The sequence below is a fragment of the Synchiropus splendidus genome, chromosome 17 (genome assembly GCF_027744825.2).
Source record: "Synchiropus splendidus isolate RoL2022-P1 chromosome 17, RoL_Sspl_1.0, whole genome shotgun sequence".
Classification (NCBI taxonomy): Eukaryota; Metazoa; Chordata; class Actinopteri; order Syngnathiformes; family Callionymidae; genus Synchiropus; species Synchiropus splendidus.
In genome coordinates this window covers 18,046,459-18,065,495 of record NC_071350.1, presented here as the reverse complement: position 1 = coordinate 18,065,495, position 19,037 = coordinate 18,046,459, and the positions used below count along the sequence as shown (strand labels likewise).

At 45.4% G+C, this 19,037-nt stretch overlaps 1 protein-coding gene across 2 annotated transcripts; it reads left to right on the top strand.

The window, feature by feature from the left end:
• The first annotated feature begins 141 nt into the window (after positions 1–141).
• LOC128748912 (pterin-4-alpha-carbinolamine dehydratase 2-like) lies at positions 142–17,330 on the top strand. Of its 2 annotated transcripts, none has more exons than XM_053847986.1 (4): positions 142–292; positions 1,010–1,141; positions 13,482–13,562; positions 14,955–17,330. In XM_053847986.1, the coding sequence occupies exons 1-4, from the start codon at positions 200–202 to the stop codon at positions 15,048–15,050; spliced, it is 402 nt and encodes a 133-aa protein (XP_053703961.1). In that variant the 5' UTR covers positions 142–199; the 3' UTR covers positions 15,051–17,330. The 2 variants fall into 2 exon arrangements, with proteins under 2 accessions (XP_053703961.1, XP_053703962.1); XM_053847987.1 differs by lacking the exon at positions 142–292 and adding an exon at positions 402–456.
• The last annotated feature ends 1,707 nt before the right edge of the window (positions 17,331–19,037 follow it).

Here is a 19,037-nt window from a genome sequence, read left to right as displayed (position 1 = left end):
TTTTCACATCTCATTTGAGAATTTTCTACCACACTATTTGCAAGCTCATCCCTTTTGGCGGTCCTGAAGAGAAAGAAGATATGTTGGTGATTTATTTTAATCAGGCAGAGACTAGAACAGCTATTTTGTGCGGAGGTGGAGGCGAGCTCCTTCACAACACAACTGTTCTGTAGAGACGCAGAACCAGCGAGAGCGGACCATGTCTGGGTTAATGTTTAGCCTGAGGACCAGCACCTCCGGTCTCACCAAACTCGTCCTGCCTCACCTCTGCAGGAGCGGCTCGTCTAAAATGGTGAGTGGAACCACTTAACAAAAACAGACACTCGCAAACATGTATCCCCACAGTGTGACTTCTGCTGTCTGCTGAGCAGGTGGTAGAGTTTTCTCCCGCGCACGTCTATGACGTAGGCGGCGGACTCTCACGCCAGACCTAGTGATAATAAACGGCATTACTAGGTATTTCCAGTTTTCACGGGAGGTTAAACGATTTAACAAGATATTTTAAGATTCAAGTGCGGCTTTGTTCAAACCGCATCTATCGGCAATGTTGTTCTTGGTTTAATGGCGACCATTTTGTTGCATTTTCATACTTTAGCCTGCTACGAGTCGGCATTTTGTAATGAACGCGCCCCGATATTAATCAAATGTATTTGGTAACAATGTCCAAAATTGTGGTCAATATTTTGGTTGTAATGGAACGGCTAATTCGTATATGTAAATCTTAAAGTGTTTTGATCCCGCTTTGTTTTGGCACGTTATCATATCGCCATCCTGCGGCCATGAAGAGAATTACAACAACTCTACAGAAAACTCAATTTATGGCTCTAAATTACCATAAAAAGTAGGCGTCTGGATTGAATCATCACGCGAAGTAATGTATAGTTGTGACAGTATAACATTTTGTACTTACTTCTTACCCACAATTCCTTCGGAGCAGGAATCAGGACAGGAAGTTATTCAATAGAAGTACTCAAATCAGAAAAGTAATAGTTTTTTCTCTTGCCGACAGTCGTCAGATTCCCACTGGCTCTCTCCAGCGGACCGAGACCAACATGTGACTGAGCTGAGGACCACAGGCTGGGTGGAGGTGGAGGACCGAGACGCCATCTTTAAAGAGCTTCATTTTAAAACCTTCAATCAGGTGAGCTCGTCATTGTCAACTTCTCATTTATAAACCTCACGCTTCTCCGAGTCTCTCATGCATGACAGAAGTGAAAGAACTACAGTTATTGAGGGAATACAGTGGTACCTCGGTTTTTGAACGTCCCGGACTTTGAACAAATTGGAATCCGAACAAAAATTTTGAGATTTTTTTGCTTCTGATTTCAAACAAAAATCACGAGACGCTCTGTTATTGTATATAACGCAGCCTCTGTATGCAGACGTGTCCCGTTAGCTCCATTTACTGACTGTTTTTTCTTCATATTGAGGTGTAAAACCTTTCCTGTCTCCACACTGGACCGTGGTAGAGTGTCACAGGGGAGGTGCTGGAGCGCTCACTCCAGGGTTTGATGTCCTGTTGTGGGCTGGAGCTGGGACAGGGATGAGGCCAGTCTGGGACAGAGCCTGACTTGGTTTATGACTTTGTCACAGCCAAACTGCACAGAAGCGCACATTCAGAGCTGGACACGCACCGGGCACCTCTTCCCTTCTGGAGAGACGTCACTCACTCGGCAACCCCTCCCACATGCAGCGGCCACACACATAGAGGAACAGCCACCTGCAGCAGACGCTCTACATTCACTCCTACAAAAGCCTGTTTTAAGGCTTGGAACGCATTATTGCTTTTTCCATTCATTGTAATGGGAAAAATCGAATGAACGGCCGTCTGGAATGGATTGTGGTCGAGAACCGAGGTACCACTGTACTTGTTTTTTGCAGCACAAGGATGCAGTATAGCTCTGAATTCTTTGGATAAGCCCAGGTGACTTGTGACAGGCAGCACCCAAAACAAAAAGGAAACAGACAGGTGGTCATAATGATAAATTACTGTGGTTTTCTTGGGTGGGATCTTCCTGGTGTCTCTCAAATGAGCTGGAGTAAGACGGACGAAGAGAAGTTCTGATGTTGTTTGTCATTTAATAACTGTTTATTCATGAGGCTTGCGGGACTTCCCAGTGTGTCCAGACACTTGTCAAACATGCCTGCAGACTCCATGGATCCACCTGGGATTAAATCAGTTCAAATGTGCCGCCATGCCAACAGATTAATCTCTGCCATAATCTCACTTGATGGATTCTACCAAAGATTCTTGACATCCTTGTTAGTTTCGTTTACATAACTCGCAGCGTTCTGTTTATCTTGCGCTGGCTAATCGAGCAATTCTGCCTCGTCTTGATGCGTCAAACTCATCAAATCCACACGACTCAACTGTCTGATCTCATAATCTCTGCGTCTTTAGCCTCGCTTATTTCTAAGACCCAAATTTCTCAATGAGCTTTTATAAAAGTGCTCACTCGTCTGTCCCCTTTAACCAACAATAGGATTAAAACGTGGCGCAGGTTAGCCGGGAGTGCTGCGTCCGCCTGGGCCTGGATTTAACCCAGACCGCCCAGAGAATCTCTGGAGACGTTTGTTTCTTCAAATCTGTCTGCCTGTGTTTTTGCTGTGGTCTTCGGTGGGGGGTTTGATGTGGATCACTGTTCCAAACACTTAACCATCGGAAACATATAAACTCATCTGATGAGATGCAGGTGTAGCAGGAAGGGCTTCGACTCGGTCTGTTACTGACCGCAGAAGGTCTCCACTGCAGGCAAGTCCAGCTGGGAGGAGGTGCCGGGGCGGACCCGGGACTCTGCTGCGGCTGTGAAGTAGAATCAAAGGTGACAAATGTTGTAACTATAATAGATATTTAAGTGAAATACTGCCACTCATTTTACCATCAACTAGTTTTGTGTTGTGAGTGACAAATGCAGCGCCATCTGCAGACATCTCTGGCGATGCATTCACGTGGTGATAGGTGATTGTTCTTAGTGTGGCCACGAGATGGCGGTGCAGAGTCTCGTCAGCAACTACACAGCAGAGAAAAACAGTACTTCATTGCCCGTTCAGACGGAGAAGGGTCCGATCCTGGGCGATTGCTTCGTGACTTTGTCTTTTTCTCTGAACACTCCAATTTCCTCCCATGATTTAAATAAAAGGTCTAGATCAGGGGGGAGCAATTAGATCTCTTGAGGGGCCACATGATCTACTGTGATTGTTGTGAGGGGCCATGACGCCAAACAAAAGACAGTTCAGATGAAGGAGTTACGATTTCTAACTGGCATTTTATTGCTTTCATAATACAAAGCAAGGAGAAAATAGGATATTGGATATAACCACGAAAACATGAAAAAACATGTAAATATAAGATATAAAGCCTTCTTTTGTCATTTTGTTTTGACCTCCTGATGGGTGCTGAAGAACAGGCATGTGTCCCCGGGGCCACACTATAGAATGTCCATACTTGTGTCTAGAAATAGCTTTTTGTTTCCACTTGTTCCCTTGTGACCTAGGAGCCTTTCCAGGGTGTCCCACGCCTCTTGTAAACAATAGCTCGGACTTTCCTGTGGAGCGGTATCTAGTCAGCCTCAGTATCTTCTCGCTCCACTTCCTGTCTGGTCTACTGTCCTATTACCTTCTATTGTTTTTTTTGGTTTCTGCCGAAAACAGTAGGTTTGACTGTAGCAGCTTTGCCTGGCCTCCTGGCTCTGACTGCAGCTCGCAGGGAAATGTAATGTAATGTTTTTGCCCTTCGTACGGCCAGGTAAAGTTGCACCCTCAGCAAAATCCAGTTCCCACTCCCCCACAAGTGTGAGATCACGGGACGTGTGCCTCTGCTGGAGGTTGAGGAAACAGAAAAACACGTGTCGTTTTGGGGCAGCGTCCAAGCCCCACTGCAGCATCTCAAGGCCACTTAGCGGACTTCCTCTAATCCCGTTGCAAGTTGTTTTAGCCCCTAAAATAGTCTGTTTTTACACTTGCGCGGTGTTTGAAGTGGAGTGGCGCACGCTGACCTCCCCCTCTGCTGCTGCTCTTACCCCGGCCTGTCAGCCCGCGTTAGTCTGACACACGCCAGCTCGCCAGTTGGCAGCAATTGGCCTTTTGATCAGAATGATTTCTTTCACAAACAATCAAATTGGTTAAAATGTTTCATCTGGCTCACAAACCACTAACAAGCCCATCATGATCGCTTTTGTCCTGCGGAATCTTTTTGTGTTCTCATGTGTGTGTCGCACAGTGCCTCTCGTTTCTGGAGCTGCAGATGGAGAGCGACATGTTGGCTGATGCTCCCGCGCCACTTGTCTGCAGGAGACCGGGGATCACGGCCGGTGGCCTGTAGGTGGCGGTAGAGCTGCACCCGAGCCCACGGCGGGTCCGCGCGAGTGGAGCTCAAACACAGCTGCACGCGCTTTTTGGGGTTTATTTTTCTCTGATGAGGGCCAGTGGAAAGTGTTATGATACTTCAGTCATTTATTTGCGGACGCACTGAGACCCGCGAGCGTCATCTCTCTGGCGTCTGATGGGGTTCGAGCAGTGAAACCCGGGGTCTGATGTTGGTCCGCGACTCGCTGCACTCACTGGTGGAAACATCTGTCCGTGCGCGTCTCTAACACTGTGCATTTGTGACGTAAGTCTTCGTGTACAACTCTTGAATTGAGTGAAGGTCCATTGTGTGTTTGAGGTCCAGCGATGGAACCTGCGCTGAAGCGCCCAATGACTTAGTTTTATTTCATATTTACGTCAGAAACATTGAACACAACACATGTATTGAAGTGCCTGTTAATTGCATTTTGCAGTTTAATGCGTAATTTCAATGAACACGTTAAGTATTATTAAAAATGTATTGAAATAATGAGTCATGCGTTATACGTAAATGTTTTATCAAATTAAATCGCATGGAATGATCATACTAAATCTAAAATTAAGTAATTCAAGCAGCATCTAAATAATCTTCGTTGTTATCCAGATAATTTATATATATATATATATATATATATATATATATATATATATATATATATATATATATATATATATATATATATATATATATATATATATATATATATATATACATAACAAATGAAAATTGTTTTTCAATGAAAACAAATGAAATGGACTTTATTTTTAAAGTAGGTTATAATTATAAAGAGCAGAAAAGAGTAGGGTTTTTTAAATTAGAATTTTCAACTTATGATGAATAATGGTATGAAGTCAGAAGAGCTGCGGTGAGTTAGGACGAACACAACCGTGTTCAGACGGCTCCCACCGCTAAATCCTCTTCAGTCGACGCTCCTTCTCGGCTTCTCGTTATGGCCTCCACTCAGAAGTAGGTGCGGATCGGTTGATCCAGGGACGACCGCTTTTTTCATTGCTGCTTCTGAAGCTGATGCAAAGATGTTACTTTTTTATTAGTACTTTTTTCCCTATGCATTTTATACATGTTTTAGGGACGACACCTGATGATTCGTCTGTTTGTATTATTATTATTATTATTATTATTATTATTATTATTATTATTATTATTATTATTATTATTATTATTATTATTATTATTATTATTATCATTGTCACCTTTAAAAGGAAATCATAAAAATTGTTGTTTTGTTCAAAATGAAATCTAACAATAACAGCTGTCAATAAATACATACATTTGTTGCTTTGACTTTGAAGTGTTCATAACTGCTGAATTTACTATATGCTATTCTATCTGTATTGTTTCGTAAATTAGTTTTTGAGCGTGATTTTATAAGAGAGGAACTACTACTACTGTTATTATTAGTTTTATTGTTGTTATTATTATTATTTGAACGTTGTGTTGTAGTAATAATATAATCTCAAGTTTCATTATGTGGTAAATTTTAATTTGGTGATTTGAATGACTAAAACTGAGTTAAAATTGGATAAAAATAGCAGTGAAACAATAATTAAAACAAGCCTAATCTGTTATTGTGTCCAACGGTAGCTGTCTAGTGTGTCCCCCATGCAGCAGCTGGCACAGTAGATTGAACTTCCTCCTGTCAGTATACCGTTTTTTTCATTCAATGAAAACAGAAAAAAGTGGTGGAGGTTCTTTGTTTTTGCACTTCATTCCTGTCACACAGTGGTGGGGGGTTTGAGGCCCTGACATGTGCTTTGGTGCTCTGCTAGAGGACACCCTGGACAGGTCGCCTTCCAGTCACAAGGTGCAGCGAGACTGACTCACTCACCTGCAGGTAATTCAGTTTCATCGACTGTATTTTGGGAGTGTGGGAGGAAACCAGAGTGCGTTCATTTAAATAAGAAATTATTAAACAAAAGCCTTCTAAACTTGGAAATGAAAAATGCTGTTGAAAAAGCCAAGCTGGTCATTTTGAATGGAAGTGATCTCCAACATCGATGTGATGATGGCGGCAGTTGACCGTCTTCCTTTGGTCTGAAGACGCCACCGAGCACCCGAGTGGGCGAGAAGCTAGTCAGCAGCTCGCCGGTGTTCAGTTCCCTCCTCTGTTTCCAAAATGGAACTTTCCCTGGGAACAGAAGGTTTTATGTCGTCTGGTGGAAAGGGCTGCAGGGAAGCGGCGAGGTGTGGCGGGCGGGCGAGCGAGCGAGCGGGCGGAGGTGGTGATATAATCTGGCTATCAGTGGTTGGGTAAGCTAAGACGGCCCTGACGTCTTTTGACGAGCCCAGTGTCTCGTTAAGCCCGGGCTGGTCGTTAATAAGGGGTTTGCTTGAGTCCGACACGACACTCTTCACACGAATAACAAGTGACGTGCGTTGAAACTTGTTTCACAGGATATTAGTCACTTAATGAGCGTAGCCAGCACAGGCGGCTCTTCCTCCTGACAGCCGGGACATTTTTTGAATAGCGGGGAGGTAATCCCAGAGACCCCGCACCACGCGACATGAAAACATGATTTACACGGCAAGCTTCCTCAAGTCTGTTGCCAACTGTTTCAATAGGAAGGTGTGGTGGTGAGTCTGGTTCTCCCAAGGTTTCTGCCATTGATCACGGTGGGGAGGAAATTTAAGATCGATATGTTCAAGTCGACAGCAGTATTGTGCGAGGTTTTCACTCACGTTAAGACTGTCTATACTCAAATGCCGCGCCCATATTTAGTGCTTATTGGCTCAGATTTGACACTCAATAGCTCAGGTGCTGGTGCTGCAGTGTGTGTGACCTGTCAGTCTGATATCACTGTAGACATTACTGATGTCAGTCTGGCTGGTGGCTGCACTGATGTTGGCTGTGTTGCTGTTAGCGGTGGCTAGTCCACTGTGTTTAGCTTGCTGCTCAATGAATACAGGTGGCTTTGTTAGCCACTACCCACAGCTGGCGGTTTTTAGCGCTTGGTTCAAGTTGTTTTCTTCTATTAAAGATGCAGAGAGAAGTCAACCTGCAACTCAGCCTTCATAGTTAGCACCAACTGTTTGGAAAACAACTAAAATATGATCGATATTGATGATCTTGGAGGTTATTTAGCATTTATTTGCAAGAGCAACAAATTATTTGTCTGCCTTTTTATTGTTGGTAATTTTCTATCACTGCGGGGTAGGAAGTGGAATTGACTGTCAAATATCGATATCCACTTTGCTATCTTGGTGTCCTGAAAACCCTGGTGTAGGCATCAAGGAACTTGTAGTTCATGGCAGAAACCTGTAGAGAACCATACGACAGATGCATTATCATGTTGAGCTACTGATCGAGTGGAAAAAGGTAAATTACTACTTAAGCTTAGTGCAAGTTTAAATGTGGGTTGAATCAGAATGAACCTGGACTTGAATTTTGAGCTGCAGAAGTTTGTCTGCTGGATCAAGCACAGTCACACGCCCTTCTGTCCTGAGCTCCTACTCCAGCTCTGGCTTTCATTGATCAGGTGAACAGTCAATTTGCCCTCATCAGTGTGTGAAAGTTATCATTTGGGCAGTGCAGATGAGAAGTGAGACGTTGAGGTGCGGTCATCATCATCATCATCTTTGCTTGTCAATTCCTGCCTCCAACTGTCAAGCAGGGAAGTGTTTGGAGGGTGCAGCCGCTGACGTGGGTGATGATTGGTCTGGTGGTGAAGTGATCCAGCTGTCCGGGTGGTGTGTAATGGAGGAGAGTGTGTGTGTGTGTGTGTCTGAGCATCGCCGCTTGTGTTTCTGTCAGAGGCAAGAGCAGGCACAATCTGCATGCACTTAGTCCTGGCAAGGCGGAGCAGGCGTTCCTAAGCCTCTGGACCGCGCGGCGGTGGAAAACTGATCTGTAAATAACAGACATGTGTTTGAAACTGAGTCCAGTATTCCAGCCCTCAGCCGCAACCGGGGAGAGAACACCACTGCGCTCCAAATTGTCTCATCCAGCGTTGTATGACAATCATGGCGTAATAGCGGCAAAATGGCTCCTCAAAAGCGGCAGTGTGGGGGGATGAGGAGGCACCGCGGGGGTCTGCCGTCGGGTGTTTCTGATTATTTGAGACGCGGGTCTGTTTAATGTCACGTCCAATTATGGGAGTCTGACAGCTCCAGGCTGCCGGGCAGAGCAGAGGCAGAGTGGATGGACGGCAGCCGGACAATGCTTCAGCGAAGCGCTCTGAGACGGCGGGTCCTTGACCTCTGTTGACATTACGCCTCATATGTTTGGGTTTGTGTTCTAGCTCGGGCCAAGTGGAGGGCGAGGAGACGACCTCAGACAGGCGTAGCACATCCACTTCGCCTGTATTGTGTCCCCCTGCTCCGCTTACTGCCCCCGAGGGACCACCACCTGTGAGAGAGGGGCTGTGGAGGCCACTGTTTCTCAGACCCTTTCAGGACGTCTCACTTGTTGGACATTCAATTCCAATTCACTTGTAGCAGGAGATTACTGCGTTTTCTCTCCTCATTTTTGTCTCCATGAGACTCCGGTCTGTTCTCAGGCTTCAAGTTGCTGTCGGGTCCAACGTGTCGTCTTGTGTTTCACATTCCGCTCTTTTCCAGATTGTGTTTTGCTCTGTGGCTGCTTTGCAGAGAGGCCTCTTTGGGAGCATAAAGCTTTCAGACGGGTGACAATATCTGCCTCCAAATTTCGGATCATAAAGTCGTTGACTTGAAGCTGATTTATTTTAGTCAACTTTCTCATTCGATGAGTGCACCAACCCCACTTGCCGCTTGTCAGGCCCGAAAGTTGAACAACTCAGTGGAAACCACCCTCACCCCCATGGCGTAATATACTGACGTTGGGAAAGTGGACTTTTGCTTCCTATACTGACGCCAAACGCAGCCTTCTGCGTTGAATGAGTAACTTTGTACTTCCTGTGTTGCACTCCATGATTGCAACGTCAACATATTTACGCCATGGGACTGAGGATAGGTTGCAACTGGGTCAGATGAAGGTAGGAAATTCTTGGTCATGATAAACTATGGTTTCTGGTTAAATGATATGGGTCAGTGTAAAGGTTTGGTGTGGGGCTAGAATCATCCAGGAGGGATAAAAGAGACCACCTACCTTCCAAATTGTATCATCCTATGGTTGCTTTACGTGTGACACAGTTGCAGCTGTTTGTCCTTTGTGGGTCCACCGTGGACCAGTAGGTGGACCTATTTACAATCAAGGCTGTGACAAGAGTGAAGCAAATATGTCAAAAAGTCTCTCCAAAGAGGCATTGACCAGGATGGTGATCACAGTTTTTTTTTAAATTATTATTTCTCCATTTCTACGGTGGGAATGTTTTACCATCCTGAAACCGCTCCACATCAGTGCTTGCATTGATGCTGAGTCCACTACCCAAGTAAACATTTGTTGGCAGATCCTGATATATTTTTGCTAATAATTCCAAATATTTCATGTAGTGGTCTCCATTTATGACCAATATTTGTGTGCATTTCTGGCAATGACAAATATAGGGATGTTTTATTGCTGCCCATGACCCGTCGACACTTTTCTCGCTGCCCGTCCCGAAAACTCGACAGACGTGACGCTCCACCTGGAAACACTGAGGCGCTTTCACTCTGAAATTAATATTTTATTAAAACAGAAATGTCAGACTTTACTCGCAAATACATTTTATCAAAGCCGGTTGCCAGGACAGGAAATAAAAATGCAACTTCTCATCCGACTTTTGTATTTTTTTTCGGCAGGCGCAGGAACACCCTTAGAAATAAGTGGAGTTGTAAAACACCACACTGAATGGGCACTTTTGTTTCATTTTGAAAAGTGACCAGCTCTGATCTCACAGCTTCTGTTGGCAGGTCGCAGGAACAACCCAGCATCAGTATTCACAACGTTGTTTTTTGAGCTGGTAAACAACAATTTGGACTAATTTAGATGATAATGTACGAGGAGTAGTCTGGACTCTGAGCTTTTTTGTGGTGACGTTTGCCATAAATTCAATTATTTGCTGTTTATTCAACCAACCAAGTGTCGTCGTACCGGCGTATGTTTCAGAGTGGAAGTGGAAAGACGCATAATTCATGATTCTCGCTCTATGACATCACACGCCGCACTCTTAGCACTGAGTTATGGCCTTTTCAATTTCTGTTATTCTATATTACTGTAAAGTGCGGCACGGAGTAGGCGTTTTAATTTAATAAATGGGGTGCCTTGAGAGGGGAATACGTGTGAGAGCAGTAAAGTAGTGAGCTCTGACATTTGGAGGCTGAAGCCGCTTCCATGTCGCAGAAGAGGAGGGGCTTAAGGTTAGGCTTGGTGGGCACCTTGGTGTTCCTAAACAAGGTCCAGTAAGGTGGTTGTAGTTTTAGTACCGTAACTTTTAGACTGCTGTGCGCACCTGAATATAAGCCACACCCACTACATTGAAGAAGAAAATAGATGCACACATAGGTGCAGGCGACGCCATAGAAAGGTCAGTGACCTTTGTGTACTGGCTTAAAAATGCATGAGGACATCACTTCTAGTTTAGAAAAAAAGGCTAATATAAAGCTCTCTAAAAATCCATGTATAAGCTGCATCGTTGCCCCCTATAGTCTGGAAATTAAGGTAAATTCTTGGTATAATAATAATTCATAATTCGTAAACTGTGATTCATGTGTGTTGTTTGCATTAATTTTTCTGTAATCATCTAAGTGGCATTCATGCACCAGAGCCCCGGCCTTGGAAATAACAATTTTGCCTTTGTAATATGCCCGTCTGGGTGTAATGGCCATGAATGCAATGCAGTACCCATGAACCGCCACCAGAAGGACCTTGTGTCTGTCGCTTCTGCGTTTGAGAGGGGACCTCTTACTTGTTTCCTCGATCGTAACCGGTGGTTATGATGGTGTGGTCTCACTGATGGTGAGAACGTGAGGGGGCGATACTGCATTTACGTGTGTTGTGGCTGGTGGAATGGTAGTTTTTGTGCCTCTAGCTTCAGTAAACCTGGCTGTGTGGAACTCAAGGCTGCCGATTGGTTTCCCTATGGAGCTGAGCTGGTTCTCCACCTTCGCCACCATCGGTTGGTGTGTAGCTTGAGATCAATCATGAATTTTCCTGCCCAGTCATTGGTTTTCCGAGCGGCAGGTTAGGAAGCCATGTTCAGGAAGCGTTAGCATTCACACTCAATCCTCTTAGCTGTCACTCAAAGTCCCCGCAGCTCCCATTATCCCGACAGACTCGCGGAGAGGGGGGACATGTTTGGACAACACCTGACCTGACATCTCCATTAGGGCCAATGGGAGCTGAGAAAACCCAGAGCGCCTCTGACTCCAAATTGGTGCCAGCGAGGTCAAGTTGCAGGAATATGCCAATTACTTAAATTGATCAGGAGGCGGTTTTTCTTGATCACCAATTTGATCGCGGCCCGCGATCGTGTTACAGGCCCGGGCGAGAGATTGGACGCTGTGTGAGAGCTACACTGTCTGCTCACGTCAGGTGGTGCAGCGGGCCGCGGCTCCGGCCCCTAAACAATGGCCTTTCAGTTGATTTAATTATCCGAGGAGGAAGTATTTAGGAGCTTAATTGAGATTGCAGCGGGAAATTGCCCCGAATTACCAGACCTCTCTTCAAAGTGGCCATGACGAGGGATTTCACTCTCCTCCGTGGAGGTAATTAGAATAAACGTAATCACGGCTGGGCGGAGGGTGATTGGCGAGAGACAGGAAATATGAAGAGCGTGCATGTTTCTGAGGGTGGTGGAGGAACATATGGAGGGATTCAAACCGCCTCACACCCGCCGAGCCGCTGAGCCGCCGCTCCGACGGCAGTCTCCAGCCACAGACTGGAAAGGCTTGAAATCGATGGTTTTCTTGACAAAATTGACTCATGACAGGTGTGTAGTCCGAGGTACGACTGAGGTGCCTTGAGTCACAGGTGCACACATGCATCATCTGTCCAAGGGACCGGCCGCTTTTAGCTTGCTGTGTAGTCGCTGTGACACAGGTGTGGCTGAAGGAGCAGCAGCTCACAGGAGACTGTCTTGTGGCCTTCTATGATCTCTGCCGACGAGGCATCGATATCTATACATTTGATGGTACTAATTCAGTAATTCATTTTCTTGTCTCACTTATTCCTCGGCGGTGGGGGAGTCTAACTCAGTCACGCCAAAATTTCAAACACAACTCAGAATCAGTCTGAAAATGTCAATGTTTCAGGATAAATGCTGCCTTCAGTTTCCACACCGTCGACTCACAAACTGCGTGGTCGGCTATAAGCACACTCCTCATCTATTTCCAAGAGTCTTCCTGACGTTTATAATCCCGACTTGCTCGACTTGCCTGTCGAAGGACGAACCCTTGCAGGTCATGTTGACTTGCTGAAGGGGTCGACGTCACACTAGGCTGCCTCTTGGATCGAATGGTTCAAGGGTGGTTGGGAGTGACGATCGCAACTTCTCATTGTTACAGTGTTAGCAACGCCACTTGCTATATGAAGTACCTGGTGTGTGATCTTCAGAGTGAGATCCTATGTATGCTGTAAGATCCGAGCCATAACAAGTGCCATGCCATAGCTTGAGCCTTCCCCCATCTGCCCTTTTTAATTTGAGTTTGAGACTTGAGCGTGAAGAGGACCTTCAGAGGATGGTGTCTGTTCCAGCAACTTTTGAGATGTCTTTCCTGGGGTGAGAATATGAGCTATTGGTCGCCTCCTTTCTTTGGCGGGACACCCTAAATTTCTGATCATCAGTGCCAGGATAGTGCCCTAACCATAGCGCCATCATAGTGGTTCCCATGAAAAGAGTTTTTCTCTACGGTAATTTCAATTGCTTTGATCGACGTTCACAGATTCTCCTGTTATCCTGATCTCAGACACTCGGATTAAATGGGTCGACACGTCATGGATGAGATGTCATTGGTGGGTTGTCTCACGGACATTGGGACGCCCTGTCTCAATATCCGCCTGTTGGGCGGGAGACACACAGAGGAGGTCACTGGTATAGGGTGATCCATAAATTCATATATTGTTGGGCTGCCTTCTCAACTGGCTTCAGATTTGATTTGAATTAACTGGAAAATGATGTCCTTCCTTGGTCAGCAGTTTAAGTGAAGTAACGTAACACAGTTGTGGCAGCTAATGTCCTCAGAACTAGGTTGTAGAATAGTAAAAGTTTGTGTTCTTGTCCAGGCCTTCGGCTTCATGTCTCGAGTGGCTCTGCAGGCGGAGAAGATGAACCACCACCCTGAATGGTTCAACGTCTACAACAAGGTCAGAACGTCTCCGGGTTCTCACCGTCGCGGTGCAAGAGAGAGCTGTGTTTGAACGCCACTCCTGGACTTTCGCACCGCTACAGATGGTTTATAGCAAATGACACGCTCAGGATCAGTGCGGCACGGATCAACTGCGATCATGTCACGTTTACAAACCTTCTGCTGAGTCCCAGTAGCTCCTCATGCTAATCCCGTCGTTTCTCTTGTGAAAATCTGACAATGTCTCCCCGACATGAACCAAAGTGGTGGCTGATTCGACGAGCGCAGGCCCCGAAAATCTCCGGGCATTAAAGTGTAGCCACTGAATTACTGTGTGGCGGAGCGAGCGTCTCTGGGAGGAATGCTGCTCCTAATCCACTCTTTATTAAAGTGGCTGTAGCAGCGGGGCCGCAGGTCTCCGGGCCCCCGCAGCACTTTCCACAGACACACGGCACGGTCCCGTCCACAGATGCTGCATGGGAATATTTGGGCAACGTTCTTCTGCCTCATGATTGTTGCGCCTCCGGAGCAGCTCCACATCATCATCACCAGCTCTGGGAATCGACGCCTGACACTTTAGAACTACAGTGCTACTTATGAAGGGTTGAATCAAGAAAACGGAACAGATCAGAGGAATGATAATAATAATAAAAAGTACACTTTATAAGTAAGAGTGTGTTAGAATTATGATTTGAAAATAATCAATTAAACCATGGTGTGAACCTAAAATAATGTTGCTAGTTATAGCAATAATTTAAACAATAATATTAGTATTACTGTAAAGTAAATTGTTAAATGACATATTGCTGTAATATTATGCCACTGTAGTAATGTGAAAAAAAAGTTTCATGATGGGAAAATTAGAATACGTAGACCTATATAGTTGTTGACAAGAATGAAACAAAATATTTCTACATATTTACAAAACTTAATTTTAAATAATAAATGTTGTTTTAACAAATGTAACAGATTTCAAATATTAGCCGCTACATAGTGAAGTAAGAGGAAATTAAAATAAAGTATAATAATAAAGAGGAAAATATAAACATTTATGAAGGACAAAAACTGGTATAAAAAAATCAATAATCTTGGGTCCCTGCGCTTAATTAAATTCCTACAAATGTATCAGATAAATGTTTATAAGGAATATTGGATATAAAAATGAGACTCAAACACAATTATCTGAAATGAATATTGTAATTCATTTTCTGCTACATATACTTTGGAGCATTTTTTTAGAATATTGTTTCATTTCAGGCTTTCAAAATGATGATGAAAGAAAAAGTCTTTGAACTGCAATGTGACCAAATGCATTTTCAAATTGTTACTAATTGTTACACAAAGTATTGCGAAAGCTTTGTTTATTTCCTTTCATTTTTATGTCACTTACCGCCTGCTCGCTCCCTGGCAGGTCCAGATCACGCTGACGACACACGACTGCGGAGGCCTTTCCAAACGGGACATAAAGATGGCCAAGTTCATCGACAAAATCTCACTGTCCATGTGACTTCAAATAAAACTTCCCTGCGGAGGCTTGAATGCTTTGTTGTCAGGGCTCTTGGTCGCGACACGTGTTGGACGGACAGGCAGGGACCGTTCCCCAAATGGACCCAGAAGATTCCTCCAGCCCTCCACATGTTCCTGTCTCCAGAGTGCAGCAGCGAGGTCAGACTCAGTAGAAAGAGGGATTTGTGTGATTTACAATCTGCTCAGGAATGACAGCGCCGCTGCTCTTCTCCCCGTCGATCTACAAAAATACTCTGCTGCAGAGAAGTAGGTGGCTTCTGTTGGTGCCTTATACCTTTCTCCCCTGAAGCAGCTTCCTTCCACCTCCAGTTCTGATCAGACTATTTCACCTTCCAATAACAAAATGTTAGATTTGCCTTGTGCAGGTCAGTAAGAATTGTGAACTTTAGTGCCCGTGGGAGCGTTGTTGGGTTTAAACGAAACTGAGTCAATTCTTTGCTTCCACAGTGACTCTAGTGATCTTCCCCAGCATGTGATGAGCTCCACCTTGTATCCCCGCATCGATCATTCATGAACTCATTCAGGATAAAACGTGACACTGCCTCACATGTAAAGACTGTTAGCATGTTTAGAATGAAGCACAACATGGAGGCGGCCAGTAATCCATACCGTAACATCACACTCATCTATATTTGAAGATTGTCTGGGTCACATGAGATGGAGACGCCAAACTTAAAGATGAGTCAGCGTTAATCCTCTCACCAAGATGAAGCTATTCATATGTTCATAAAGGCTGCGGAACAGAATGAATAAACTCATCTGTTCTGTATGTAAATCTGTCCAAAATGGTTGATATGTAAACAAAGCATGGAATCTGAATCGTCCCTATCGTCTAGTCACCGCAAGAGCTTGAGTTGGGTGTGAGGCAGCAGTCTGCTGTTCCTGTGCTGGTGTGGCTTCCCTTTGTGCACTCTGGTTTCCTCCCTCAGTCCCAAAACATATTGAGATTATTTAAGACTTGAGATTGTCTATTGTGGAGCTGGAGAGTAGCTGGAGTAGTCTACAGCTCTGTGTCACCCCGTTAAAGGAAGAAGGTAAATGACAGTCAGCGCCTCCTTCTGGTAGCATGAGGTATAAAACGATCGACTTTCAATTCTAATCCAATGAAAAGGTTCAGAACTAGAGTCTGTGGTGAGTTCTAGAGAGGCAGTTGGGTTCCATTTTTTCTTCTAATCCGGGCGACACCTTGCTGCTCTGGAAGGCTGAACTTTAATTTCATTGAATCCTATAAAATCTCCAGTCAATCGCACCTGGTTTTACCAGCAACTTCGCCGTACCAGCTAAACAAACATGGCGGCAGCCAAATTTGTAGGAGAGATGAGTATCAGATGAGTACGGTTTCATACTCGACGTTACATGATTCTTACGGCCTCCAGAGCCTGCATTTACATCGATTATATAATTTGTTGAATCTCCAGTGTGAAGGCTGTCCAAGGCCACACACACACACACACACACACAGATCCAAAGAAAACACAGGGACGTAGTCAGATCTACTAAATATACTATTCATCAAATTGCTATATTTATTCCTGGGAGACTGTTTTAGATAACCATTGCACACACACACACACACCGCACACTCAGAGCCAAGTCCACATTTTGCAGAGGTTGAAATGATACCAGACTCTTGTTCTATTGGCCCTGGATTGCAGCGCGTCTGGGTCTAGTGAAGTACTTCTCTTGCTTACTGTATTACCGTTAGTTCCTGATAGACATGCAGAAGTGTGTTCGACCAAAATACCCTTATTAAATAAACAGATCCATCTGGTCACATCAAGTCAGTCTCCGTCACCTGAGCCCATCTCAGCCCCTAGAATCCTGGTCTCTCCTCTGCATCAGTGTCTCTTCAGATACCCATTTACTCAACACTCAGCATCATAAAATGCAGAGTCATCGCATTTTTCGGTTCAGCTTTTGTATGGCTTCACGTGTCGGGTGACCGGATGATTTACACGAGACCACGCTGACCCAGACCGGTCCAGATGTGTGACCCCTACTGGATCATTATTCTCAGCTGATGCAACGGCGCTGCAGTGTCCTCTGCACACACGGCTCAGCGGCAGCAGGCGGAGGAAAGAATGAGGAAGCCTGAAAGTGAGGAGGGATAATAGATGGTGCGGACAGATAAGACAAAGTGGCAAACATAGGGAGAGGAATGGGGGAGTGCTGGAGGGGGCTTTTTCCTCTTTGTGTCGCCCTTAAGATGGAAAAATAATTACTCTCCTCGGTGTAAATGCCGGAGCTCCTGACAGCCAGGGAACAAAGTGGAGTGCTCTTTCACAAACAGTGGAGGGAATCCAAGTCGCTGCTGTCCACAAACCTCTGCTTCGAGTTATGCATGTCCTCACTGTGTTTGTGGAGGAGTCGCCGTCTGATGGTGCCGAATAAAGACAACAAAATCGTGGACTCAGAATGTTGACCAGGAAAACTGGATAAGATTCTTTGGGCTCAAGTGCTGGTTCTGCCCCAACTCTGCATGTGCAGCTCAGTGATTTGGCCCAGGGGTGCAGAAGATTCGGGAAGCGTTACGGGGTTCCACTGTGAGAGTTGTCCCAAGTATCTATGCATGTTTGTGGTGACCCCTCGTCGGTTCTGATCTCAGTTTATGGGATTGCTTGGCTGCGACTCAGCTCAGCAGCTCGGAGAGGCCATAAAACGTGTTTGGGTCCATCAAGTCGGCGTTCCAACAGGAACCCCAGCGTAATCCTCAGTGTCTGGTTTCTCTGATATATACTCACGGCTGGCTGACTAGTTGGATATTTCTGCCAGAAAATGTGTCAAAAGAAGTTCAGACAAACAAGTAATGAACTATTATGAACTGGAGTTTCCAAGTGAAGGGATTACATGATCAGTTGGAGACCGTTTCAGGGCTGGATGGAAGCAGGTGTCGGCCTCCATCTGAGGGCGGAGAAATATGGCAGCACCATGGTGGCCTTGGACAAGTGAGGAAGCTCCATTACTGAGCCCTTCAGTTGACTGACTGACCTCATCGCGGTTGGAGATGAGTCCTCCTGCTGGGGGACGGGGCCCAACTGGTGACCTGGTATTACATGGATCTCTGGACTTCGTGAAAGCTTTAGCCACTCAACCATAGAATGAACGGGCTTGGAGGTGGTGTCATGCCATCCAGAAGAGGCCCAGAGCAGAGGCTCGTCTTCATTGTTGTGGTTGCGCGTCTTGTCCTGATACCTTTTAGCTGCCCCTCAGGTGAGGTATGCCAGGGAGGAGGAGCCCCGGGGATCATCACACAGGTGAGATTTCACTGGAGACCAGCAAAACCGGAGACAATACTAGGGATAATATGTTGGTTGTTTTGGGAACGCCATGGTGCTCACCAATGGGAGTTCGATGGGAGACATATCCTCATGACTTGTCCTGGATAAATGGAGCACAGTTGTTGAATGAAAAAGAAAAAAATGACTCTAAATAGACTCAGAAAAAACCTCTTTGCATGACTTTAACCTGATAGTGTTCTGGCCAAACCACCTATTCCATGAACGAGTCAAGACCAAAACTTGGGAAGCGAGTCTGTGTCAAGACCAAAACTGAGACTATAGAAACGTGGTCTGGAGTCCAAGTCTTCTCTGAGGAAAAACTGCACTCTGGTGTCACGGCGTCAAACATGACGCAGCTTCACGGCTTCACTCAGAACCAGGAAATGGAATTGCATGTCCCAAGAACGTCCCGGCTGCTGACTGATGGTGAGGTCCGGGTAATGGGTTTGTGTTTCTATTCCTTCATACCGCAGACACCGTGGCCTCCCTTATCTCCCCTGGCTGTGTTTGCAGCACGTGTAAACAAAATCGATGTCGTGAAGTCGCAGGAGTTTGACTCAGCGCGGCCACTAATCCCAAAATGACTGTAATGTGTCAGACAGCTGACAGAATTACTGTGGTGCAGAGGAGTATCGGCGGTAATTGCATCATTTTCCTCAGCCAACGTGTAATTACGGTAATTTATATTG

Excerpts from the sequence above, each read along its gene's own strand:
- LOC128748912 (XM_053847986.1), top strand. The coding sequence starts at position 200 with ATGTCTGGGTTAATGTTTAGCCTGAGGACCAGCACCTCCGGTCTCACC. Across the intron at positions 293-1,009 it reads GGAGCGGCTCGTCTAAAATG|TCGTCAGATTCCCACTGGCT; the intron begins GTGAGTGGAACC and ends TCTTGCCGACAG. Across the intron at positions 13,563-14,954 it reads GGTTCAACGTCTACAACAAG|GTCCAGATCACGCTGACGAC; the intron begins GTCAGAACGTCT and ends GCTCCCTGGCAG.